Source organism: Myxocyprinus asiaticus, chromosome 13, assembly GCF_019703515.2.
Source record: "Myxocyprinus asiaticus isolate MX2 ecotype Aquarium Trade chromosome 13, UBuf_Myxa_2, whole genome shotgun sequence".
NCBI classification, from domain to species: domain Eukaryota; kingdom Metazoa; phylum Chordata; class Actinopteri; order Cypriniformes; family Catostomidae; genus Myxocyprinus; species Myxocyprinus asiaticus.
Window position 1 is genome coordinate 3,374,256 of NC_059356.1, and position 26,697 is coordinate 3,400,952.

The following is a 26,697-nucleotide window of genomic DNA, read 5'->3' on the forward strand; positions in this document are numbered from 1 at the left end:
GTGCCTCGATACAATCCTGTCTCAGAGATCTACAGACAATTCCTTGGACTTCATGGCTTGGTTTGTGCTCTGACATGCACTGTTAACTGTGGGACTTTATATAGACAGGTGTGTGCCTTTCCAAATCATGTCCAATCAACTGAATTTATCACAGGTGGACTCCAATCAAGTTTTAGAAACATCTCAAGGATGATCAGTGGAAACAGGATGCACCTGAGCTCAATTTTGAGTGTCATGGCAAAGGCTGTGAATACTTATGTACATGTGATTTTTTTCGTTTTTTTATTTTTAATAAATTTGCAAAGATTTCAAACAAACTTCTTTCACGTTGTCATTATGGGGTATTGTTTGTAGAATTTTGAGGAAAATAATGAATTTAATCCATTTTGGAATAAGGCAGTAACATAACAAAATGTGGAAAAAGTGAAGTGCTGTGAATACTTTCCGGATGCACTGTACCTGTGTTACGCATTGGGTGTCAAATGTTACTTGCTAACTCATGATGCACAAAGTGATCTTCTTCAAGGGGGTGCAAATTTCAGGATCTCTTTTTGGAGATATTTGTAACCCATTAAGTGTATTCATTTACATCTATTAATTCCAAGGATTGTACCAATGTACCTCCTGGAAATTGCATCAATTTGGGCAGTCAGATCGCGATTTGGAGAAAACTCCTGCAAATCTTATGTGCAATATGCATCAGATGCTCCATGGGTGTGCTTTTGAGGATGAGACTAGGAGAGGACTAGCTCACCAGGTAGTCAAGTGATGACTACCCAGAAATAAACTACCCAGAAATTTCACCCACAAAACCCCTCCACACAACTTGTTGGAGTAAGTGCACTATGTACCATACTTGGAAGAGATGTTTTTTGTGGTCTGTTCCTATGGCCAGAGAATGGACATGGCATATCAATAATTTTCCCAAAGAATCCGAACAGTGTTAAAAAGAATGATGGCAATGATTATGTTACTAAGTAATAAGGCTGATTATGAGTGGGATTATTATAGCTGGCTATTATCTCTATTGCAGTTTAATTGTTTAGAACGCTGAGTGGAAATGATTGAATCCTGGCTTGCCATCAGCATCATTCTATTCTCTCCTCTTTAAGATAATTGCAAATTGTCTTTTCTCTGGTTTGCATAAAAAAGCAAGTGATGAAAATGAAGAGCACAATTACCCAGCCCATCCCCTGCAGCCTGCAGGATGGGTTTCCCGCCAACAGCAGCACAAGTGTACACTACCGGTCAAAAGTTTTGAAACACTTGACTGAAATGTTTCTCATGATCTTAAAAATCTTTTGATCTGAAGGTGTATGCTTAAATGTTTGAAATTAGTTTTGTAGACAAAAATATAATTGTGCCAACATATACATTTATTTCATTATAAAACTAAGATTTAATAAAATTAAATAAAAAGTTTTTGAAATTGATGACTTGGACCAAATAATAAAGAAAAGCAGCCAATAAGTGCCCAACATAGATGGGAACTCCTTCAATACTGTTTAAAAAGCATCCCAGGGTGATACCTCAAGAAGTTGGTTGAGAAAATGTCAAGAGTACATGTCTGCAAATTCTAGGCAAAGGGTGACTACTTTGAAGATGCTAAAATATAACACAGTTTTGATTTATTTTGGATTTTGTTTAGTCACAACATAATTCCCAAATTCCATTTATGTTATTCCTTAGTTTTGATGACTTCACTATTATTCTAAAATGTGAAAAAAAAAAAAAAAAAATTATAATAAAGAATGAGTGTTTCAAAACTTTTGACCGGTAGCGTATATGCAAGTGCATTTTGAGATTTCATGAAATTCCTCTTGCCTCAATGTCGTAGAATTCCCATTTCATATTCCATCCTATATCATTATGGATGCTAGATTCTATTCCCTTGCAGAAAACCATCTCCCTTATGGGGTGTCCACACTACACTTCCAGCTCCATTCACTCCCATTCAAATGCGTCCATACACAGGAAACCATAAACGCAAGCTCATGCGAAGAAATTTCATACTATGCTGCATACAAGAGTTTTAAATTTGGTGAACTCTTACCATGAGAGGACGCGTGACCTATAGAAGATCGCACGCTGACCTCTAGGCTCAATACAGTGCACACTCATTTTAAAGCTGCATGTTTTATTGTAGCAGGAAAGTGAGTAAACTATATATTTTAACATTTTAAATTAGGGCTGTCGATTTAATCTGTTAACTTAGCGCGATTAATTACAGTACTGTGCAAAAGTTTTAGGTACTTGTGAAAAATGTTGCATAGTGAGGATGTCTTCAAAAATAATGCCATAATTAGTTTTCATTTATCAATTAACATCATACAAAGTCCAGTAAACATAAAAAAGCTAAATCAATATTTGGTGTGGCCACCTTTGCCTTTAAAACAGCTCCAATTCTCCTAGGTACACCTGGACACAGTTTTTCTTGGTTGTTGGCAGATAGGATTTACCAAGCTTCTTGAAGAATTCACCACAGTTCTTCTATCTATTTAGGCTGTCTCAATTGCTTCTGTCTCTTCACGTAATCCCAGACTGACTCGGTGTTCAGTTGGGGGCTCTGTGGGGGCAATGCCATCTGTTGCAGAGCGCCCTGTTCTTATATTCTAATCTTTTCTATTTGCAAAAGTAATGTTTGAGAGTCTAAAATGTATTTTTCCCTTTGACACACTAAAGCTGAAAATATAAATAACCGTCTTAAGACAAAGGTCTTAACAAAGGTCTGGTGTGAAACATCTTAAGTGCCTAAAACTTTTGCACAGTACTGTATATAAAAAATAACATGTTGTTATTAACAGTTTTTATTGATTCCATTCATAAAATAAACATAACATAAAATACGGAATCAAATAATATTCATTAAGCCCCTCCCCCCAAAACAAACATGCACTACAGTGGTCAAAATTAATTAGAACATAAAAATAAAAAATAAAAAAACATAAAAAAGTATACTTTCAAAAAACTACAAATTCCTCTCCACTACCCCTCCCGAGAACCCTACAAAACAGCCAAATATCTACCCCACTTCCTGTTAAACAAATCCCATTTCCCCAGCCTTCTATAAATTACCTCATCGAATGCCACCACCCCACCCATCTCTTTGCACCACACCTGAAATGAGGGTGCTCCAGCCGACTTCCATCCCCTGAGAATGATCCGTCTGCCGATCATAAATCCAGCTAGAATCCAACTTTTTAAATGTCTATCCCCTATATTAATGACCGCCCCCTCGCCAAAGATACAGAGTCTGGGGCAAAATGAAAATTGAGTGTCCAATACGTCATACATTAAGCTCTGAACCCTCAACCAAAATTCTTGGATCTTAACACACCACCAAAAATCATGGGTTGTGTCCCCGTCTTCTGACTGGCATCGCCATCAGATGGGTGTGTCTATAAGACCAAGCCTGTACAATCTAGAGGGGGTCCAATAGAATCTATGTAAAATCTTAAATTGCATCAGATGCCCTCTTGCATCTCTAGATTTAGACTTGATGTGTTTTAGAATCCTAGCCCACACTCCCTCCTCCAATACCAAGTTTAAATCTTTCTCCCATAATATCCTGAGAGAAGTTGAAGCTCTGTCCCCCAGACTCTGAATTAACAGGGAGGAATACACTGATACCTCATGACCTTTTCCAAAAGCAGTAATCAACACTCCCAGAGTATCTGCCGCTTTAGGGGGGGGTGTATGCTACTCCCAAAAATAGTACAGAACAGGTGGCGTAGCTGTAAACACCTAAAGAACTGAGATCTGGGAATCCTAAAATGTTGAACCATATGTTCAAAGGATCTCAACACTTCACTCTCATATAGGTCACCGAGCGTATTAACCTCCCTCACAATCCATTCTGACCAGCAGAAAGGGGACTTATTAATACATAATTTTGGGTTCAGCCATATGCTCGAGGCAACATTTAAATAAATGTCAGATTTAAACACTCTGGACACTTTTGTCCATACCGAGTGCAAATGCGAGATAACGAGGTGTAACTTAACTTCTCCTGTTAGTTTAATAGAAAGGCTTTGCAATGGCGAAATAGGAGCAAGAACGTCCTGTTCAATACAAAACCAGGGAGGGGCTCTCTCAGGTGGAACCAAATGTCTGAGACCGAATGCATAATAATAAAACAAAATCTTGGGTAGGCCTAGCCCACCTTTGTCAATCGGCCTATGTAACTTATTGAAATGTAATCTGAGATGCTTACATAAATGTAATGAAACCCACCTGCCCACATCGCTCAAAAAACTTTTTATTAAGGGGTCAAAATTAACTCTAACTAAATCACACAAATTTGCTGGGAATAAAATGGCCAAACACTTAATGCCCTGTTTGGGCCACTGGAAGGCGCCCAGCTGGAAAGCCGTTACTGGACAGTACGCTGTCAGAGCCAAAGCTTCAGATTTAGACCAATTGACTCTGTATCCTGAGAACTTAGAGAAGGAATTAATAATTCTGTGGAGGCAAGGCATAGATCTAGTGGGGTCGGAGACGAATAATAAAATATCATCTGCGTAAAGCAAAAGCTTATGCGCCATACCTCCCGCCACCACCCCTGGGAAATCATCTTCTTTTCTTATCGTGGCTGCTAATGGTTCCAGGGTAAGACAGAACAATAATGGGGAAAGAGGGCAACACTGCCGGATGCCCCTATCCAGAGTAAAATAATCTGAAATTAATCAATTTGTTTGTACCACCACTACCGGGTGTCTATAAAGTAACTTAATCCATCCAATAAAAGTGTTCCCGAACCTGTATATTTCCAAAATCTTAAAAAGATTATCCCATTCTACCATATCAAACTGCCTGTAGGCAAGGCCTTAATTACCTCACCAAGCTCCTCCAAGGTTATCTCAGAATCAAGATCATTTTTTTCCTCAGTTGTCAGTTTAGGGAGTTCTAATGGTTCCACAAAGTTTCTAATATCTTCATTAGTAAATGAAGACATGGAACTATAGAGATCAAGATAGAATTCTTTAAAAGCATTATTAATATCAATGGCCAAGGTAAATATTTTGCCACCAGCAAATTTGACTGAGGGAATGGTAGAAAAAGACTCTCTCTGCTTTATATATCTATCCAAAAGCTTCTCTGCTTTGTACCCCGATTCAAAGTATGACTGTCTTGCCCTGAATAGCCAAAACTCAACCTTCTGCGACAAAATAGTATTATATATGTATTTCAATTGGGTCAGTTCTCTGAAGCCATCAGATGACATTCGGCACTTCAGCTCTGCCTCTGTACTTTTAATATTCCCTTCCAACTCCACGAGTTTTCGTGCTTTGGATTTTTTGGTGAATGAGGCATACTTTATGATCCGACCCCTAAGAACTGCTTTAAGTGCCTCCCAAGCCACGCCCACAGAGGATACTGAGGACCAGTTGGTCTCCATATAAACATTGATTTCAGCTTTTAACATTTGTTGGAATTCAGGATTTTGCAAAAGGGATACATTAAAGCGCCAACTATATGATTTCTTTTTCTCCATATGTGGTAACACCTCTAAACTCACCAGGGTTTTATCTGAGACTAAGATGTTTCCAATTGAGAAATCAACAACAGATGAAATGAGGGACTTATATATATAAAAAATCTATTCTTGAATAAATCTTATAGACTGCTAAAAAAAAGAGATAGTCACTACCAGATGGGTTCAAAAGTCTTCAAATATCTGTAAGACCAAGATTTTTACACATCCTGTGAAGCGTCAGTGTTGCTCTAGGGGGCTTACACACTTTTGCTTCACTATGATCAAAGACTGAGTCCATCAACAGATTAAAGTCTCCTTCCAATATTATATCATGAGGGGTGCCAGCGGCTTGCAACATCCCTTCAGGATCTATAAAAAAGCCCTGAAATAAAACTTTGCCCCTGAATTTCTGCTAAAACAATAATGACTCTTCCTAATTTACTTTAATCTGTTTGAATTGTAGATGCTTACTTATCAGTGTAATGACTCTCCTGCTCTTACTTGAGCCAGCACTAAAGAAAACATGTCCACCCCATATCTTCCCAAATTTTTCAGCTTCCTGCAGGGAAAGATGTGTTTCTTGAAGAAACACTATATCATATTTCTTATATGTAAGAAGAGAAATAACCTTCCTTCTTTTTATGGGGTGCCCCAACCCATTCACATTCCACGTGGAGAGAGACAATCCACTCATATTAACATTTGACATTTTGACATATTAGAAAAACAAAATTATAAAGACCACATTCCAACATTAGTGCAACAATCAAACCCCATACTTTCCCCCGAACCAGACAAACAGAGAAAAGAAAAACGTGCGCATTAAACACGCGAACGAATGTTCAGTGAGCCGGCCCATTCGACTGCTACATGAATGCAACAAATGACCTAATCACTCCAATGTCTTGCAAGAAATACTCCACAAAACAAACCAACAGGAGGCATAAGCACAAAGAATGTGCAGATTCATCCGCAACACTGTCCCGAAGGAGTGTTACTACACAAAACAAACTCCAGCCGCTAGGCAGAACCAGCATAAAAAGAAACCAAAAAGGTAAATGACCGAGGTTCAGGGTTCAGTGAGTCGGTCCACTTGGCTGCAAAAATAACTTACTCAGTCCATTGACTTTATGAAGGACATCGCTTGCTGGGGACATGTAAATATTTTACGGCCATCCTTAGCATCTATTCTCAATTTGGCTGGGAACATCAGTGCAAAAGCGACCTTCCGTTGATGTAAGAGTTTCTTGCATTCCTTGAATCGATCATGTCTCTGTCATCGAATTCACAAAGTCTGGGAACAAGAAAATGCTGTGGTTCTTCCAAGAAAGCCTTCCTTTACTTCTTGCCTCGCATAACACGAGATCTTTATCAGATGATCTCAGAAATTTGCCCAGAATTGGCAGTCTCCCTCAGCGGATTGCCGAGCCGGAACACTGTGAGCTCGCTCAATTTCCAGCTTATGGCCTGTTATGTCGAGCAGACTCGGTAAGAGCCCGTCCAGGAATTTCACCGTATCCTGACCTTCTTCGGCTTCAGGAATTCCAACAATACGGACGTTATTTTGCCAACTACGGTTTTCCATATCCTCCAACTTTTCCCAGACGCGCTCCAAATCCACCTTGGTTTCTAGCGGATTAGCAGATAATTCTCTCTCCGGTGACTCCAGATAATTGATCTGTTTCTTGACATCCCCCACTCTTGTAACCACCTCAGTGAATTTCGTCTCCATGGCAGTGATCGATCGACATATTACAGCAAGATCCTCCAAGTCAGCAACAAGCTTTGACAGCATTGCCGACATGTTCATCAATTCTCTGCGAATTTCCCTCACTTCACCGACCAAATCGGCTCCCGGGCTTGCGGCCTGCTTGGGGGCATCAGCTTGAGCAAAAACGCATACTGCGAGAACTGGACACATTGACGAACTTAATGCAAAACAGATTGCTGTCAACTGTAGGCTTCTTCAATGATATGAGAATAAAACAAACAATTTATTGAGTTCTTAAGCCACTTTTTGTATTGTCTAATCAATGCTTTATTCTGCACTATAATGCAATTTATTTCAAATTGAATTTCAATCCGTATGATATATATTTATTGTAGGCCCTACATATTATATTTAGCATATGCATTTTTATATGAATTATCTTTATTTGTGGGCCTTTCTCAGCAAATAATGATGTTTGCGATTAATTCAATAAAAAACGTTTAATCAATTGACAGCCCTATTTTAAATATAATACTATTTGTTATTTATCATATATTATTTAATTACTCACCCAATCGCCCCTCCGTGTTCTGGCTCCACCTCTCCAGGCAGCCAGTAGCGAGCCCCTCCTCCCCTCGTGGATGGCGGCCGTTCCTCCGTGTCCAGGCGGCCAGCAGCGACTCCTCCGCCCCCCGGCGGATGGCCGCGGCTGCTCCTTTGGACAGACGGCAGTGGCGAGGACTCCACGACAGTGCATTCCTCCTCCTTCCTGGGTTTCGGCACCAATGTAATGGGTAAAAATGGGCAAGGAGGAGGCATGAACCTGACAAACCATCAAAATAATGTTTAATTAAAACTTAAAAAGACAAACATAAACACACATGGCAGCTGCGTGTGGCTCTCTCTCTCCCGAACTGCCGCATCCGGCTGCATTTATCCCTCTCCTCAGCTGATTAGCCTGACTGGGGGCTGGGCGTGCATAGTCACAGCCCGGCCGTGCCCTCCTACTCGTCACAATACAGTATCTGGGTCATGATACAATAATGTTAAAATGATTTATTATTTGTGTATAGTTATTAAAAACTGAGAAAATATTCTGAACTTTTCCTCACTTGTTTCTTTCTGCACTAGACTTGAGTGCTTTGCACAATGACATTCTTAGCTCATTCTGAGTTTGAATTTTGGTTGAATAGAAATAATTGAGTATTTGTTGGTCTAACACTACAGTATGTACAGTACAATCTCTTTTTCCCAAAAATATAGATTTTTCCCCAACCCCTAGTATAGTATATGTTCCATATTAACCTGTACACGAGGAGTCCTGACCTTGCATTTATCTGTACTTGTAATTACACCAGGACTTTACAACCTGTAGCACTGATTGAAATGAAAACTTTGCTACACCTCTTTAATACAAGCAGATCCATAACATAAAACCTTTCTTTTATGCCTCAGTAAACTCCTGTCTGAAATTGTGTCTTTGCTCAGGGTATCTGTTTGGACTCTGAATGGAGTTGACTGCAACTGTATTAGTCTCTGGATGCATGACCATATAACTCAGATATAGGGTTTATGAAATCACCATTCTGATCAATTCAGCCCATAAACACCAGCTATATTCCATTTCTTTTTTAAAAGGGGGAAATTGAAATACAGGAAAATACAGAAAGCCCACCAGGCCCACTGCCAGCTGGTCTGGGTCCAGATTACAGATTTCACTGCCAAACACAGAGGCTGCCATCCTCTCCTCTCCTGCTTTCTCTCATTCCCCCTATTTCTGTCTCTTTATAGTCCTCACACATTCTGTCATTTCTCTCCATCCAAGCATGTCTTTACTCTCGCTGAGGTATGCAGGTTGTCCCCTCCTCCTCGTCCTGGCTCCATCACTTCCTTTCAATTAGCAGTCCTGACGAGTACTGTTCACCTCCTCCTATCCTCCTCTCCTTCCTCTGCCATTTTAACATTGCTCTGTCACTTCTTCTCAATTAGCAGTCTCGACAGGAAGCTTTATCTGGCTCTCTCTGTCTCTCTGGGCTGTTTACAAATGCATGCTTGTATGAGCTGTCATGAGCAGACACTGGGAGAACGATAGGCTGTCTGTGTGAAGAGGAAGATTGAGAGATAGGATTAGTGGGAATGGACGAATTGTGTAGCATTACCCCACTTTCTTCATAAACACCACCCCTGGTAACAGAAGCTGGATTGTATGGAATTAACTCAAATGGTTCACTGCTCACCTAGCATGTGGGAAGTAGCTATAATTAATAGCTACATGGAAGTAGCTACAAACCAGTTTGGGATGCATCTTATGTTTCAACCTGGTCTCATGTTAATATACATAAATTTTTGTGAAATGATTTTACATGGCTCATTGTTCATATTGCTGCAGTGTCCTAGTGAAATGTACAAAAGTGGCACGACACCAAGGAGTTTTATTCACTTTCAGACAAATTACAATAATAAAAAAAAAAAGAGCAGAGTATCAGTTCATAAACACTTACTTTTTTTCCCTGTTCCTCACACAATGATATGTAATGACATCTAAACACTTTTATTTTAGTGCAGAACTTTAAAGTGCTACATTTTAATGTTTGCATTACATAACTAAATACATTTACAATCTTATTTGAGCACGATCAGCGTGGTTGCTTTAGAAATTGTGTTTTTCATCTTGCTTTTGCTTTTTCTGACACTATCAGTTTGGTTTAAGTTTAATGTTAAGATTAGGGAGGTCAGTTTTGTTGATTTGAAACTCAATACAGCATTAACCTTAAAAACCTCATCTGTTTGGGAGATTATTTAACTCGCTTTAAGTGCTTTGTAAAATTTGACCTCAAAACTGCTGCAATAGGTGTAATGAACCACTGAAGATCATTTTACAAAATTGTCGCCACCATCTTCCCTTATACATAGCAATAGCATATGGATATTGCCTATTTAATGAAGAGCGTATTCTCTAACAGAAGACCACCATGCATTAAAACAGACAGTGAGAGACTAATGCAACATTGCATGTAATACATTGTTGGGTGAAGACATTCTCCAAAAGTCCTCTTTGTTCTGTTCTCTTAACGGTGTATTCAGTTGTTATTTAAATTAAACAGTTTTTTTATGTATATATATTTGGAGCTTATATGTATGTTATTGGAAAGTCACACAAATTGAAGTTTAAGTTTAATCATATTTGTGTTTATACTTAATCTTCCAATTAATTGGAACTGTCCTTTTGGCCAACTAACAGTATTTCTAGTTCCCTTTATGTCAGTACCAAATCTACCAATATATAGAAAATGTTTCATTATCTGTTTAAAAAAAGAAAGAAAAAAATGTAGTGAATTGTGTTAGTCACAGTAAATATTTTGAAAAAGATAACTATATATATAACATGATATATACACATTTTTCTGAAAAGATAATTAATGATCCTTTTATGTATATAAAACAACACCCAAAGTTAACCTTTAACGCATCCAAACGTTTCACACATTTTGAACAGTCACATACATTGCAATAAAACAAACTTTAGCAGTAAAGAATTATTTTTAAAAATACTGTGTTATCTGTTTTGCCTCAGCATAATTTTTTCATTGTAAAAAAAAAAAAAAACCTAAGCTGACTGGTTGAACATTATAAGCATTTGCTTTGCTTTTAAAGTAAACACTTCAATCACGCATTTGTTTTGAAAATATATCCATATAACACTGGAAACCTTTTTGGTGACTATATACTAGAAGTAATTGCACCGTTAACAAAGGTGTTATTTAAGGTAATTTACTACGCTAACTTTAGAGCGACCTCTGACAAAAAGTTGCAGAGGAAAAGGCATTTTTACATTCAAAAATATGTAATATATTTATATACAATAAAAACACACAGAAGGTAACTTATGACAGATAAAACTATACCATGACAGCAATTTTACAACTCAAGTTTTTATTTTGTAGTGCAGTCTCAGAATGAAATGCTCATTCTGTACCATGGGCGGCTTTTTCTAAAACTATTTGTATAACTTAATTACTACCGGTTGACAAATTTTTACCAGTATATCGATTTAACCAGTATATATTGTATATAATAACCCATTCCTATTAAATTGTATTATGTACATATCAGTATTATTTCAGCCATCGGCCTCTCAGCTCTCTATATTGGAATATCGGCATCAGCCATTGAAGAACCCGAGCTGGAGACCCTTCTATTTACGCCCGCATGCAGAGCTGCAATGGCAGCACGTCAGACTTTAGATCATCTCAGAGTTGGTGTGGTGTATTGGTGGTAACTAGATGCTTGCTGGTTCTATCCCAGCCATGAGGTATCATCATTGTACCCTTGAGCAAGGAATTTAATCCCATGTTGCTCCAGGGAGATTGTTCCTCAAAGACGTTCATGGGCAACATTGCATGAAAGTTATGGATGCAAAGCTCTGAGCCTTTAAGCATCTTTTTTGATGATTGGGTAAAAAAGCCTGAGGTTCTTTTGCCTGTGAATATCCTGCGATGAGCTGCATTATCGTCCTGCACAGATAATAACGGTTGTGTATGTGCTGAGTGGGCTGCTGCCAATCACTCACAGAGAGCTGCCATTGCTGAGAGCGCAACGGTGTTAGCAGCGTTCACGTCAGCAATGCACAGTTAAACCTGATTCATCTAGGCTGCTGGCACAGCACCTTCCCTTGTCCTGGCCAGATTAACAGCTGAATGTGCAGCGTGATGCCCGGCGGTGCCCACTCACCTGCCCCGAGAGCCCGGCACTATCTGGCACAGGCAGACGGCGCTGTGAAATGGGATTATGCTGCCAAGTGTCACGCATACAAACACAACCCAAAAGCTAGCCGAAGCCTGATTTGCATAACTCAAGCTTGTATCACTCCCTTTTTTAAAACCCAGACCAGTAATGTGTTGTTTAAAAGGAGCCTTAGTTTTTCTATTCTTATATGAACTGGCAAAAAAGAATGCACTTATTAATGCTGACAGGCAGTGAGAGTAGAAAAGGAGTTGATGCAATTATCACTTTCCTCTGTGCATCTAAAGAAAACCGAGCCTCCAAATGATTGGAGGGATGTTTATATTCTTCAGACTGAACTGTATTAATTAAGGTCTGTAAATTGTTTCTTCAATACATAAGAACTGCTATCAGTTTCGTTCTCTCTTTCAGCTAGGGTTACTAGTTTTGAACATTAGTTTTTATTTTGTATTTTGGTTTTCATTGAGCTTTAGTTCATTTTAAAAATGTTAAATGTAATAATGTAATAATTTTTAATTTGTTTGTGAGTTTAGTTTTGTAGTTTAATTTCATTTCAGTAGTTTTTGTTTTTATCCCTTAAAACATAAAAACAAAAATTTTACATCTGCATATAATGGCATATACCATACAACATTCTGAAATCAGTCTGATCTGAAAGTGAAATCGGAAACAGTAGGTTGACTTTTCTTTAGAACCCGGGTCTCCCTCGCTGCTGACGCAACGCTCTTGGGATTGCGCAACACAGGGGAAGGTAAACACACTGAAGCAGATGCAAAAATGTCTGACAGGAGTTGCTGCTTGATAGTAAGTCGGCATAATGTGGCCGATCCTAGAGTACTGGAACTCACAGAAACAACATGCTGAACCCATGTGATCATGTGGCCAAAATGTGCATAAATTTGCATTTTGCCCCCTTGTGGTAATTGTGACTAATTTTCAATTTGCTTCTTAATGGATTGTATTTGTTACAAGGGAGAATGCACTCACGAATCACGATATCAGAACACCCCATCCCTTGAGACGTGTAGAAAAATAAAAAAATTAAAATGAAGCTTTGAAGAAAGTTAGTAAGATTGTTGGTTTTTCAGGTTTGCTAACAAATCTCAGAAATACATTACGGTGTGTGATTTTGTTGAGCAGATGGATGAATTCAGTTAAAGTAGTGATTAATATCCACTCAGTATTTTTATTATTGTTATTTTTACTACTACTACTACTACTACTACTAATAATATTTTTTTTTACTGTAGTTATTATCATGATAATTAACAATAACAACAAAAATGATGATAATAATAATTCAACAAATAGGGAGTACAAATTCACAGATGTAAAATTTAAAAAGGTTTTGTATGTGCAGAAAGAAATGACACGTACACATTTTATCACACATTTATTTACAAATTTGTGTGATATATTTGCAACAGAAGTGATCATTTCTGACTTCTACATACATAAAGGTCTAATCAGCCAAAGTAGCAGGCGTTTAGAATAAAGTTTAAGACAAAAACGATTCTCACTTAGTTTTTAATAGAAAACATCATATCCAGTCGGGCAGTCACATATGGTCTAGTCGCAGAAGTTAAACAATTTCAACACATCTGAAGCTCAAACTGGATCTGAAAAATCCACATCCGCAGATGATCGGAACTCCTTGCAGTCCTCGTGTGTCTCTCCATTGGAAATTACTGACTTTTGTCCTCCGTCTGTCGCTTGTCAGATGCAGTTGAAAGGTAATTTTGAAAATCTAAAACTGCAACAAACTCAGAATAATCCCAAATTGTTTTTGCCAAACTCACAACAGCACAACTGCAGTATTTACAGACAAGGAAATGTGCAATAAATGTGCCATCATTGCTACATTTAGCTGTAAATTGTAACTACCATCAGTCTGGCATCTCCAGGGCATTTCCAGGATCCAGCAGCATAGACAGGATCCACTCAGATCTTGAGTCAGATGGCCCAAAACTTTTCTTTTTTTTTTTTTTTTTTTTACTATTTTAGTTTACACTTTACTGCATTTTTTTACATCTTCAGAATAGTTTTTGTTAACGATTATAACCTGCTTTCAACATACTGCCACCACACGTCTTTAAAGCACAACCAGTCCAAGTAAATGTACATTTCTGAGGTCACACACACGCCAACATAAATACTTCTGCCTTTATGTTTCTGACTCATCTTTTCTTTTTTCATTTATAATCCCGAAATTTGGCCATGGCTCAGAAGTGAAACACGAGTGTGTTTGAGACAGGTGCAGCGAGTACAGTGAGGAGAGAGCAGCTCTCTCTCTCCAAACCCTCGAGTTCCCTCATATCCATCTTTTATTCTCTGTGGCCTCACTTCACTCACATTAATGATGAATATATAGTATTGTTACTGTAGCTATTTCTGGAGCAAGTGTGTGTCAGGGAGATTTGTGAAGGAAGAGGTTGTAGCAGGTTAACTGACTGTTTTTGGTTGATCAGGAAAAAACGTATCTGTTTTTCAATAATGTCACATACTGCGGTTTGACAAATGAGATCATGCACCTTTTTTTTTTTTTTGAAGGGCAGTCCTGACTCATATGGTGCCTTCAGTGAGAAAAAAACAAAACAAAAAAACATTTTAACAACTTAGTAAGTTCTATGTAGTGTAAATACAGGGTATGGTACAGTTTCTGTTTAGGGACCTGGTTACACACACACACAAACATTGACATACATAGCCATATATTTACAATCTTTAAAATAATAATAATAAAATATATATATATATATATATATATATATATATATATATATATATACAATGAAAAATTGCAACTGATTGGATGGATTTTTTTTTTTGTTAAATAGAAAAGCGAAGATTTAATAACATTTCCAGAGGAAAATAAAAGTGATTTTCGAGTGACAAAGTTTAAACACAGTTTAAAGCAAATTATCTATGGAAGGTGTGACTGAAGGTGTAATTGGACTTACCAAATTTAGACCAAATTTTGTTTACGTTCAGTAATCACGCTCAGTAATCAAAGCTACATATAAATGTTTTTGGAAGTTGCAATCAAACTCCTCTGGCTTTAAAAATCTCGAATCAGCATAACACTTCTGGATGAGATATATCACACTAAAATTTGTCACATATTTTAAGGTTAAAGACTTTTCATTTACATGTGGGTAAGCTTCAAAGACTTGTGTTTAAAGGTGTTCAATTCTGTCCACATGGTTTTATTGTGCTAGTGGCAGATGTTGGAGGGTCCAGACAGCTGAAATAAAGTTGATCTTTGGCCCCTGTCTGAAATCCCTGCATGTACTCCACTGAAGACTCCATGTTTACTGTTTTTCTGTGTTACCTCTTACCTCAGCACTGAGAACATGGTGAGATTAGTACAGCAAGAACCATATGTTTGGGAGACAGCATTCATCCATTACCCCAAATCCCCAAGACTGAACTTGTCTTGTTTGCATTGCAAACCCAAATTCGATGGCAAATATGACATCCAAAGCCTGTGGTTATTGGTGAATATGGAGCACCAGCTGCATTGGAACAGGGGGATTAGATCTGGACCAAAAAGCTTATGCCAGAGGAAATGTGGCTCAGTGATTGTCATCTTGTTATCAGAGCTTTTCTTGTTTCCAGAACTTTCTCCTCTTTTAAACTTGTTTATACTTTAGCATTGCATTGTCGTGTGAACATTCAGTGTTTTTAATATTTTTCGCAGTAGTTATTCTCTGCTTCAAAAAGGCGCATCTGCTCATTCAATGCAACACAAGGTTATAAAAATTCAGAGGTGCACGGCTGCACATTACAGACCCTTGCGGAGACACTCTGCACTGCCGCAAGTGCCGCTGTAATGTCACCTTTTGCATGCACACCACTTGAAAGACACTTGAAAATAAACAGGCTTTACTCTTTTCTCTCACTCTCATTCTCATACTCTTCCACATTGTTTCTGTTTCCTACAGTTCCATCAAAATCCATTTCTGAATTAATCTCTCTCTCCACTGATGTGCTCTTCCTCCTCTTTTCTCTCAGCAGTCCCAGGGTATCCTCGCTTCTCAGGGAGTCTAGCCCACACCTTTCTTCCCATAAGCCATTTGGAACACCATGCCAACAGCGGGGTGCTCTATGGGCAGCACCGTTTCTATGACACACAAAAAGGTGGGTAAAATAAAACTGATTGCCAAGTTGCATACACTGGAAAAAAATGACTTGGACATTTTATTAGAATTTCTTTTATAAGTTTTTGCACTCAGTAAATTTTAATGGTATAAAATTAAGTAAAATCTACTTAACCTCATGACATAATATTGAATAAAACGAGTGAGTAAATCTAACATAAAAAAGTACAGTTCATACAGAGATGGTGCTTAAATTAACTTAAAATAACTTTCTTTTAAAACACATGGTTTGTCATGTGGAAGGCGTAATGCATGCAGTGTTGCCTGAGACAATATCACTTTGCATTAGAGTGAAAGAAACAAGATGGTGCCACTCACAGAACTCAACACTTGTGCAAAAAACACAATAACAATCAATGGATAAAATTGAGTATAAATGGATAATTTTTAGTAAAAAATGACTTCACAAAACAAGTTTCCAAATTTGACCGCAAAATCAACAATAATAACAGTGTAAATTTATCTGGCAAACAGTGAAATCATGCAAGCTAATTAATTATTCAAGCCTGTTGCATGCTGGGAACACAAGCTTTTAAAACATAGTAAAATTTACTTATTTTATTTACCAATGAAATGTACTCAAATTAGGGAATAAATATTACACTTTTTTTTTTTTTTTTTTTACTTTAGGATTGATACTTGAAGACGCATATGTAAAAATAACAAACAATCATATTTAATATTTACTGATAAGCTGGAGCATTCATTTCTACAGTGGAAGCGCCTCTGCTAGTGCTAATTCCAAATTATTCATATATCCATTTGTTGTGTTTCACAGAGAACTTCTATTTAAGAAGCCTTCCATCCCAGCCCCCACTCATCTCAACTAATCACAGCATCCAGCCTATGTCGAGGGTGGGGCCAGGACAATCCCAGGGCTCATGTAGCAGGGACAGAGATGCAGGAAGTGGGGTGAACCTACACAAAGGCCTTAAAGAGACTAGCATAGACAGAGGTGTGGTATCAGGCTCCAAGGAAAAAGACAGGCCTAGTAGTAAACAGGACTCTAAAGACCGCCATCACCACAGTCACCATCAACTACCCCATCATCATCCGAATCAACCCCAGCTCCACCCACAACACTCAGTCACTATGGAAGAGATGAACAGCCGGGGACACAAAGCTAACCTGTCTATGGAGTACAAGAATCATCTACAGAGCATGGGAAAGCCTCTTAGTGCCTGTTTACTTAACGGAAAGATGCAGAACGGTGTCCAGGGTACTGGAGCAAAGGTCTCTATGACTGCTTGTGGTGGGGATGGGGTGGGTAGAGGTAATGTAGGCTCCAATAGTATCCAAAGCAGGCATGTAGGGGGCAGCAGTAACGGGCGCTGCACCAAAGAGGCGGTAAGCGGGGAGATGCGGATCAGTGAGCAGCCCCCTATGGACTGTCTGGAGCGGAGTCAGGCAATGCAGCATTCCCTGCCCTACTCAGTTCCTCCTCCAATGCCCATGGGCTCTGCTAATGGAGGTGGGCATCCAGGTGGCTTCCACTGTTGGCAGCTTCATCCCAGCCACCCTCATCACCCACACCACAACCGGCACTCACACCATCACCCAGACTTCTTCTGCTCTCCTCCGCCAGCCCCCGTTGGAAACCCTTCCTTGCATGATAAAGGGATCAATAGTGGTGGCTGTAGAGACCCCAAAGTGACTGGAGCCACATTTGTACCATTTGTTAGCCAACTTGGGGAAAAAATTGGAGGCCCCTTCCAGATGGGCAGCTCTGAGTGCCAGGGGGTTGGGGGTGGAGGGAATAGTATCAAGGAGAAGGCCTTGGAAAAGGCTTCCAATGGGGGACATCATGGGAACTGGCCCAGGAAACAGCAGCAAACTCCAACCCAGCAGCAACATCCCTACAGAAAAGCTGAAAAAGCCCCAGATTGGATGCACAACCACCAGCATCATCTGCAGCAGCCACAACAGCAGCAGCAGCAGAACCATTCACAGCAACACCAGACTGTGCGTTCCAGAAGTGCGGATTGCATCAACAGTATGGAAACAGACATCTATAGACCTACTCTGGCCCATGAGCCAAAAGCTGTTCATCCCTTACCCAACCAACCCAACGCCAACCCCCAAGCCTACAGAGACTGCTCCCACTCTGGGCCTCCAACCAATCCTTCACCTCTTTCTGGGAAGACCATAGCCCAGCACACGGGTTCAGGAGGACACGGAAGCTGCTCTATGCCAAGAGATGGACAAAAGGTTGCCCGAATTCGCCACCAACAGCATGGTAGGGCTGGCCCAGATACAACTGGTGCTGACCTAAACCAGGCTAATGGGAACCAGGAGATGAAGAGGAATATGTCTCCTTACGGCTATAATAACAACAGCAACATGCAGCATCACCCACATCAGCAGCCGTCAGTGCCATCTTGGGCCATGCAACCTCACCACATGCACTCTGAAGAGGACCAGCACAAATCTTACATAGAATCGAACAGTGGAGCTGCCAACAACATACAGCCTACACAGCAACAACAGCACCAGGCATCAGGAATGGGTCCCCCTCCTCCTCTGCTTCATCCAGCCCCTCCTCAAAACCAGCAGGAGGTCACAGGCTCACAGGGAGAGAACAGTGCCATGAAGAACCTTCTGAAGTACAGTAATCAGCAGCCTCTCCTTCTGTCCCAGAAGAGCCCATTTGGAGGGCTGGGGAGCCTCAAAACAGGGCCAAATGGCACCAGCTGCTCTCTTCAGGGGGGCAAGCAAACCCTACCCTCCAGAAAAGGCCAAAGCCATGAAAACGAGCGAGCTGATTGTGGGGGACAGGGCAGAGAGATAGGAGAGGCCCCACATGTAGAAGGGGAGGTGCGGCAGCCTCCAGTGGGGATTGCAGTTGCTGTGGCACGACAGAGAGACCCAGCATGCCAAATATCAGGCAACCATCCCGGCAGCCGTCAGGGGCGGGTGCAGTCTACCATGAAAGGTAAGCTTGACCTTTGATCTGTTAGGGCCTTCTTAAACAAACATCAGGTGGGGAAACAAAGCAGTTTGTTTATATGACATCTGGAAGACTTCACTGGTGAAAAATAAATAGCAGAATATGCCGAGGCCCAAAGTGGAAACAGCTTTTCACTCCCAAAGATGCTGGTACAGGAAAAGATTGAGCACATATGCCATTGTATAGAAAGAGAAACGCTGTTCTGCTGTTGTTTAGATGCACTGTACCAGAGACCATGTGTGTACACATGTTTTCATGCAAAAATTATTATTCTTCAAGAAGTTCACACTTAAATTTAAGGTTGTGAAGGTTTTGAGGTTTTGAAAGTAGCACACTTGGCTTTACTTGAATAACTTGCAGATAAGAGAAAGTAGTAGATGTAATGTTGTTTACCATATTGTAGGTACCCCAAGCTCCATGTACCCCTCAGACTCACCTGGTGAGGAGGAGAGGAAAAGGATGAGTGAAGAGCAAATGGGCCATCTGTGCCTCGACAGAGAACGAGACACTTATATCAGGTGAGTGACCCATCCCCCCCACATACTTTTTGTTTTGTCATACGTTCTCAACCCCTGACCTTTCTCCCTCCTCCCATATGGTTTTGCAGGGATAACAATAAAAGAGTGGGATTTACACACATCCATCCATCTAACAGTTGCCATGGTGACCTCACCTCTCATATCATGGTGCCAGGTGGCACGTCAATGCAGCCGAGCCAGTTAGGAGACCCGACTGTACATACGCATTCCGCTCACCACCACTGGATGCCACGCACAGGAAGTCCCTCCCTCTGGATGACGGGTCACTCTTACGGTCAGTAATATTGAGCAGAAAATTAGATATGGGGAAAATCCATATTTCAATCTCCAGTAATTTTTATGTCTTCCTGTTAAAATAAGTAATTAGTGAATCAGAACCAAACACAAGCTTCAGAAAGACTCATGTTGATATAACGGTACGAGTGGTAACACTAGTATCCCAATATAGTTATTTTTGCTGGAAATTCAAAGAATTATTTTACATACATGTACTGTATAACCATGTGGTAATACATATTTTTGAAAAATCCAGTAAATTAAATTGGAGGTACCATATCTCAATTGATACTTTTCTGTTTTTATTTAGAACTTGGGCACAAACCAATATATATGATTATTCATAAAAAATGTATGATATAAAAATACAAATACTCAACAGCTTCACATTATGTAACACTTTAATTAAAAACAGATGACTCAAAACAAAAAAATATTATAAAATGGATTGTTCAAGATTACAAATTCTGATTGGGTGACCCACATTCCAAGCCACTGTAAAATAGCCCATATCTCAATTGATACATTTCTGTTTTTATTTAGAACTTGGGCGCAAACCAATATATATGATTATTCATAAAAAATGTATGATATAAAAATAAAAATACTCAACAGCTTCACATTATGTAACACTTTAATTAAAAACAGATGACTCAAAACAATAAAATATCATAAAATGGATTGTTCAAGATTACAAATTCTGACTGGGTGACCCACATTCCAAGCCATTGTCAAGTAGCTGATATGCAAATCTGTGGTTGCTTGTCAGTTGAATTCTATATTAATGTGCCAAGTTGGAAAGTTGCTTGTAAACCTTAAACAACCAAAACTGTTTTTGTGCCTCCTTGTCTTGACTTGTTTGTGACACATCCTGCTCTGTATCTTCACATTGCTCAATGTTTCTTGCTTTCATGTCAAAATAATGTAAAGCAGTCATGCCTACAAATAGCCGAGCAAGTATGTACCATGATATAAACAGTATAGCAATATCTCTACTGGTTGACACAGTAAATACTGTAATACTGTCCAGCCTTAAATTTAATAATGATGAACTCTGTTGTATCCTAAAATGTCTGTCTTGATGTTTTAGGCATTGGCCACACAGCTTTGCATCAGAATCTGCCCCCAGGGTTCTCTGCAGCTATGCCTACCCCCCTTCAGTCGGTCCTGCCCCTGCCCCAAGACCCTTCTGCCCAACTGGTGGTGCTGCCCAGCGAACCTGCCACACACCCAGCCAGCCACCTTGGTATGCCATGCTGCTCTCTGCCATGTATCCTCCTTTCCTTCCTTATTCTCCATCTATTTGACCTGCTGTGCATGACCCATTTGTCAGATTTAGCATTCATTCATTTTGCGATGCACACAGCAGCTCTCCAGAGTTTTTCCTTCATAATTTAGTGTAGGCTGCCAAGCCTGAGGAATTATGCCAGCTAACAATGATTCCACTCAGGTTTCAAGGTTATAAGTTCACTTTCTTCTAAAAAACATTTTGTGTTCACTAAAGTGAGCCTACTGACAAAACTAGCACAAAGCAAGCAAAGCACTGTGATTCCCAACCATGGGTACTTAAAAGGATAGTCATCGTTTATTCACCCTCATATTATTCCAATCTCAAATTATATTATTTATTTTCTTAAACACAAAAAGTGCAAAAATGTTAGCAACAATGTTAACAGAAAATGTAATGTGAACAAAGTAATGTGTAATCGATCTTGTTTGACCCGGTCCGAGCGGGATTCGAACCGGCGTCAGCCTGCATGGGAGGTGGGCATGCTAACGAGAAACTAAGGCTACAGCCTCTAGTGTCAGTCTCTTGTGTGCCTCTTAAGGCCAAGGGAGGGAGGTTTACACATACCGCACAGCTATCACATACCAACTGGCTCCCGTTACATATGTAAGTTTTATTAATTTGTCTAGATCACACTTGCAACTGAATGTGGACTACTGAGGTCAGTCTGTCACCCACAAAATGGATTATTTTGCTTTTGTTTAAAAAATGACTTAAATAATGCTAATGATTACCAGTAAAATATGAGTTCAGTCATGACAGCTCAGAAATAAGTTTTAAAGAATTAAAATTGCTATGACAAGTTAGTAGTTGGTCATGGTGGACTAGATCTGCTTACGTTGCTACTGCTGCAGAGAAAATGCAACTTAATACTGCTAAACATGCAGACATGCTGTCTAAAGCATTTCAACATGCTGCTGCTGAACAATCAGACATGCAATTCACATGAAGCAGATCTAGACATGAGCTGCTGGGGAGGAGGAGGTATTCAGAGAAAATGTCTTGGTTACTTTCATAACCTCCATTCCCTGATGGAGGGAACGAGATGTTGTGTCGATGTAGTGACACTAGGGGTCACTCTTGGGAGCCCCAAACACCTCTGATCTTTGAGAAAAGGCCAATGGGAATTGGCGAGTGGAATTTGCATGCCACTCCCCCAGACATACGGGTATAAAAGGAGCTGGCTTGCAACCACTCATTCAGGTTTTGTGCTGAGGAGCCGAGAGAAGGTCCCGGCCATTTCAGCGGGTAGTTCAGTGTTGTGGCAGGAGGGACACAACATCTCATTCCCTCCATCAGGGAACGGAGGCTACAAAGTAACCAAGACATTCCCTATCTGTCACTCACTCGACATTTTGTCGATGTAGTGACACTAGGGGTCCCTATACGAAACGCCACAACTACTGAACTGTGTTATGTGGACTGGCAGTGTGAGACAGGCAAGCCCTTGCGTGCCTTCTAGCAAGCGCACCCGGCTGTTAAGTAACCTCCCCCAACGCCCCTATGAGTGTCGTATGGTCTCCTGCACCTCGGGGACAAGTCGACTGTCAAAAAATGGGGACAGGCTAGCCCATCCATGGCCTCTTCTCCTCTTTCTTTCTCCCCAAAAAAGAATGGAAATCGTTTATCGAATGGGGGCCATAAATGTCCGCATCGGGGGGGTCCATTCCCAAGGGGAAGACACCGCAGAGACCACACCCTACCCGAGGGGGAGGAAATTGTGTGGAAATACGTCACATGGTTTTACCGAGTCTTGTCGGCAGTGTCTCATGTGGAGAAGTCCCTGTGGTAGGTCCTACCCAGAAGGGGTTACATATGGGCAACTAGCACATGTGGAGCACCTACCCCAGTACAGGACCAAGTTAGCACACGCACTAGGCCGGCAACAAGTTTCTCCGCAAACTCACCTGCCACATGGCTAAGGAGGAAGGACATCCAGGGTCCACGACTTCGTGAACACGACTGAGGATAAAAAGCGCACGTCTTCGCCTATACACTATACGCAAGCGGTACACCCGGTAGCTGTCCCGCAACTTACCTGCTCGTACCTGACAACACACAGGACGAGACTGGCTCAACCTGGAGATTGTAGAACCTCACAAATTATTGGGTGTTGCCCAGCCCACTGCTCTGCAGATGTCTGCTAAAGAGGCACCATAGGTCAGAGCCAAGGAGGCCGCCACACTCCTAGTAGAGTGTGCTCGTAGCCCCATGGGGGGCGACACGTCCTGGGCGTGATATGCCAAAGCGATGGTGTCAATGATCCAGTGGGCGATCCTCTGTTTGGAGACAGCGCTCCCTTTCTGCTGTCCTCCAAAGCATACAAAGAGCTGCTCAGAGCATCTAAAACTCTGCGTGCGATCCAAATAGATGTGCAAAGCACGCACCGGACACAGCAACGAAAAGGCTGGGTCTGCCTCCTCCAGGGGCAGCGCTTGCAGGTTCACCACCTGATCCCGAAACAGGGTTGTGGGAACCTTGGGCACATACCCCGGTCGGGATCTCAGGACCACATGAGTATCCCGGACCGAACTCAAGGCACGTGTCGCTGACAGAGAAGACCTGTAGGTCCCCTACCCTCTTGATGGAAGTGAGCGCAGTCAGGAGGGCAGTCTTCAAAGAGAGTGCCTTTAACTCAGCTGACTCCAGGGGCTCAAAGGGGGCTCCCTGCAAGCCCCATAGGATCATGGAGAGATCCCATGAGGGAATGAGGTGCGGTCTGTGGGGGGCTGTTGCGAGGAGTGTGAAGTCCGAGAACCAAGTATGGGTGGGTCAGTAGGGTGCTACTAGGACAACCTGCTCCTCATCCTCCCTGACCTTGCACAGAGTCTGTGTAAGCAGGCTCACTGGGGGGAATGCATACTTGCGTAGCCCTCGGGGCCAGCTGTGTGCCAGCGCATCTGTGCCGAGGGGAGCCTTGGTCAGGGCGTACCAGAGCGGGCAGTGGGAGAATTACCAGGAAGTGAACAGGTCTACCTGCGCTTGACCGAATCGACTCCAAATCAGCTGGATCACCTGGGGGTGGAGTCTCCACTCTCCCTTGAGCGTGACCTGCCGTGACAGCGTCCGCAGTGCTGTTGAGGTCGCCCGGGATGTGAGTGACTCGCAACAACTTGAGCCGCTGCTGACTCCAGAGGAGGAGACAGTGGGCAAGTTGTGACATGTGACGGGAGTGCAAGCCGCCTTGGCGGTTGATGTATGCTACTGTCGCCGTGCTGTCCGTCCGGACCAACACGTGCTTGCCCTGGATCAACGGCCGAAGCCTCCGCAGGGCAAGCAATTCTGCCAGCAACTCAAGGCAGTTGATATGCCAACGTAGTCACGGCCCTGTCCAGGAGCCGGTGGCTGCATGCCCATTGCACATGGCGCCCCAGCCTGACTTGGAAGCGTCTGTCGTGATGACGACTCGCCTGGAGACCTGCTCTTGGGGAACCCCTGCCCGTAGAAATGCCATGCATGTCCAAGGGCTGAACAAGTGGCGACAGATCAGCGTGATGCCCACGCGATGTGCCCCGGGGCGCCATGCCCATCTCGGGACTCAAGTCTGAAGCCAGTGCCAGTGGTCTCATATGCATCAACCCGAGCGGCGTGACCACAGCCGAGGACTCCATATGCCCCAGGAGCCTCTGAAATTGCTTCAGTGGGACCACCGTTCTCCATCTGAATGACTTCAGGCAGTTCAGCACCAACTGCGTGCGCTCACGAGGCGCACCATCATCGAGACTGAGGCTATCTCCATGCCGAGTAAAGAGATGCTCTGAACCGGAGAGAGCTTGCTCTTTTCCTAGTTGACCTGAAGCCCCAGTCGGCTGAGGTACCTGAGCACCAGGTCCGAACTCCCGAGAGTGAGCTAGGATTAGCCAGTCATCGAGATAGTTGAGAATGCGAATGTTCACTTCATGAAGACATGAGGCGACAGGGACAGACCGAAGGGGAGGACCTTGTACTGGTACACCCTGCCCTCGAAAACAAACCATAGGAAGGGCCTGTGTCGAGGTAAAACGGAGACATGGAAGTACGCGTCCATCAGGTCTACTGCTGCGAACCAATCTTTATGCTGAATGCTCGCCAAAATGCGCTTCTGCGTCAGCATCTTGAACGGAAGTCTGTGCAATGCCTGGTTCAGTACTCGTAGGTCCAAGATTGGCCGCAACCCACCGCCTTTCTTCGGTACGATGAAGTAGGGGCTGTAGAACCCCTTCTTCATCTCGGCTGGAGGAACAGGCTCTATCGCATTCTTCCGTAGAAGGGTTGCGATCTCCGCATGCAGGGTCTTCACTGAGGTGAAACGGATGGGGGCCATGCCTGCCATAAAGGTGCGGTGTCTGGCGGTCATGATGTTGTGACACCGAGTGTGTGACCCAGGGAATGAGGAAACCGCTTTTTTCTTGACAATGTGGGTACCGCAGCCCTCCGGGCGTGCGGAGAAATGAAAAGTAAACAAAAGATTCTCCTCCCGGCCCTCCACCAGGGGATGGAGTGGTCGGTTCACCAGCTCTGATACAGTGAGTCTCCACGTCCCTGTGTCACCCGTCTCAGGGATGCTTCGAAGCCTTCCTCGGGTTCTTAGTGGCGGGCCGTGAGACGGGGGGCGTCTGCTTCCTGGGGGTGGCTCCACGCTGGGGCCGGGCCGCCGGGGTGGGCTGTGGTGGAGCCGGTGTAGTTGCCACAGGGGGACGCCCTTGGTGACGAGCAGACGGGGTGCGGGATCTTGATCCGTGCCGGGGCAGGATGTGTTGAATAGCCTCCATCTGCTTCTTAACCGCCAAGAACTGCTGGGCAAAGTCCTCGACGGTGTCGCCAAATAGGCCAACCTGGGAGATGGGGGCATCAAGGAACCATGCCTTGTCAGCCTCCCTCATCTTGACCAGGTTGAGCCAAAGGTGGCTTTCCTGGACCATGAGGGTGGACATCACCAGCCCGAGAGTCTGCGCCATGACCTTCATTGCCCGGAGAGCGAGGTCGGTCGCCGAACGCAGCTCCTGCATTAGTCCTCGTTCAGAACTACCTCAGTGCAGTTCTTTTAGCACCTCGGCTTGGTGCACTTGCAGGAGAGCTATGGCGTGCAGGGCAGAGGCTGCCTGTCCAGCGGCACTGTAGACCTTTGCCGTCAAGGACGACGTAATCCTACAGGCCCTGGACAGGAGTCTCGGGTGGTTCCGCCAGGTGGCGGCGTTCTGCGGGCACAGGTGCACCGCAACCGCCTTATCCACCTGGGGTATCGCCGAGTACCCCCTGGCAGCCCCACCGTTGAGGGTAGTGAGAGCAGAGGAGCTGAGAGACCGGGTGCGGGCAGTGAGAGGTGCCCGCCACGACCTCGTAAGCTCCTCATGCACCTCCAGAAGAAATGGACCGGGGCGTGGCGTGGCTGTGAGCGCCGCTCTGGACACAGGAACCAATTGTCTAGCCGTGAGGGTTCAGGGGGGAGTGGAGGGTTCCACTCCAGCCCGACGCTCGCAGCCGCCAGCTCCGCGTCGGCCTGCGACTGAGTGACCACACCCGAAGATGGGAGCCCAGCTGAGTCCTCAGCGTTAGACTAGACGAGCCTGCTCTCCAA

General features: G+C 42.6%; 1 protein-coding gene across 1 annotated transcript in view; it reads left to right on the forward strand.

Moving 5' to 3' along the window:
* LOC127450313 (BAH and coiled-coil domain-containing protein 1-like) overlaps positions 1-26,697 on the forward strand; it is a 141,690-nt gene that overhangs the window by 65,879 nt on the left and 49,114 nt on the right. The window contains exons 4-8 of the mRNA XM_051714303.1: positions 15,945-16,070; positions 16,869-19,022; positions 19,441-19,555; positions 19,645-19,850; positions 20,943-21,098. Coding sequence (XP_051570263.1) covers positions 15,945-16,070; positions 16,869-19,022; positions 19,441-19,555; positions 19,645-19,850; positions 20,943-21,098 — 2,757 coding nt within the window. The remainder of the gene's footprint in view (positions 1-15,944; positions 16,071-16,868; positions 19,023-19,440; positions 19,556-19,644; positions 19,851-20,942; positions 21,099-26,697) is intronic.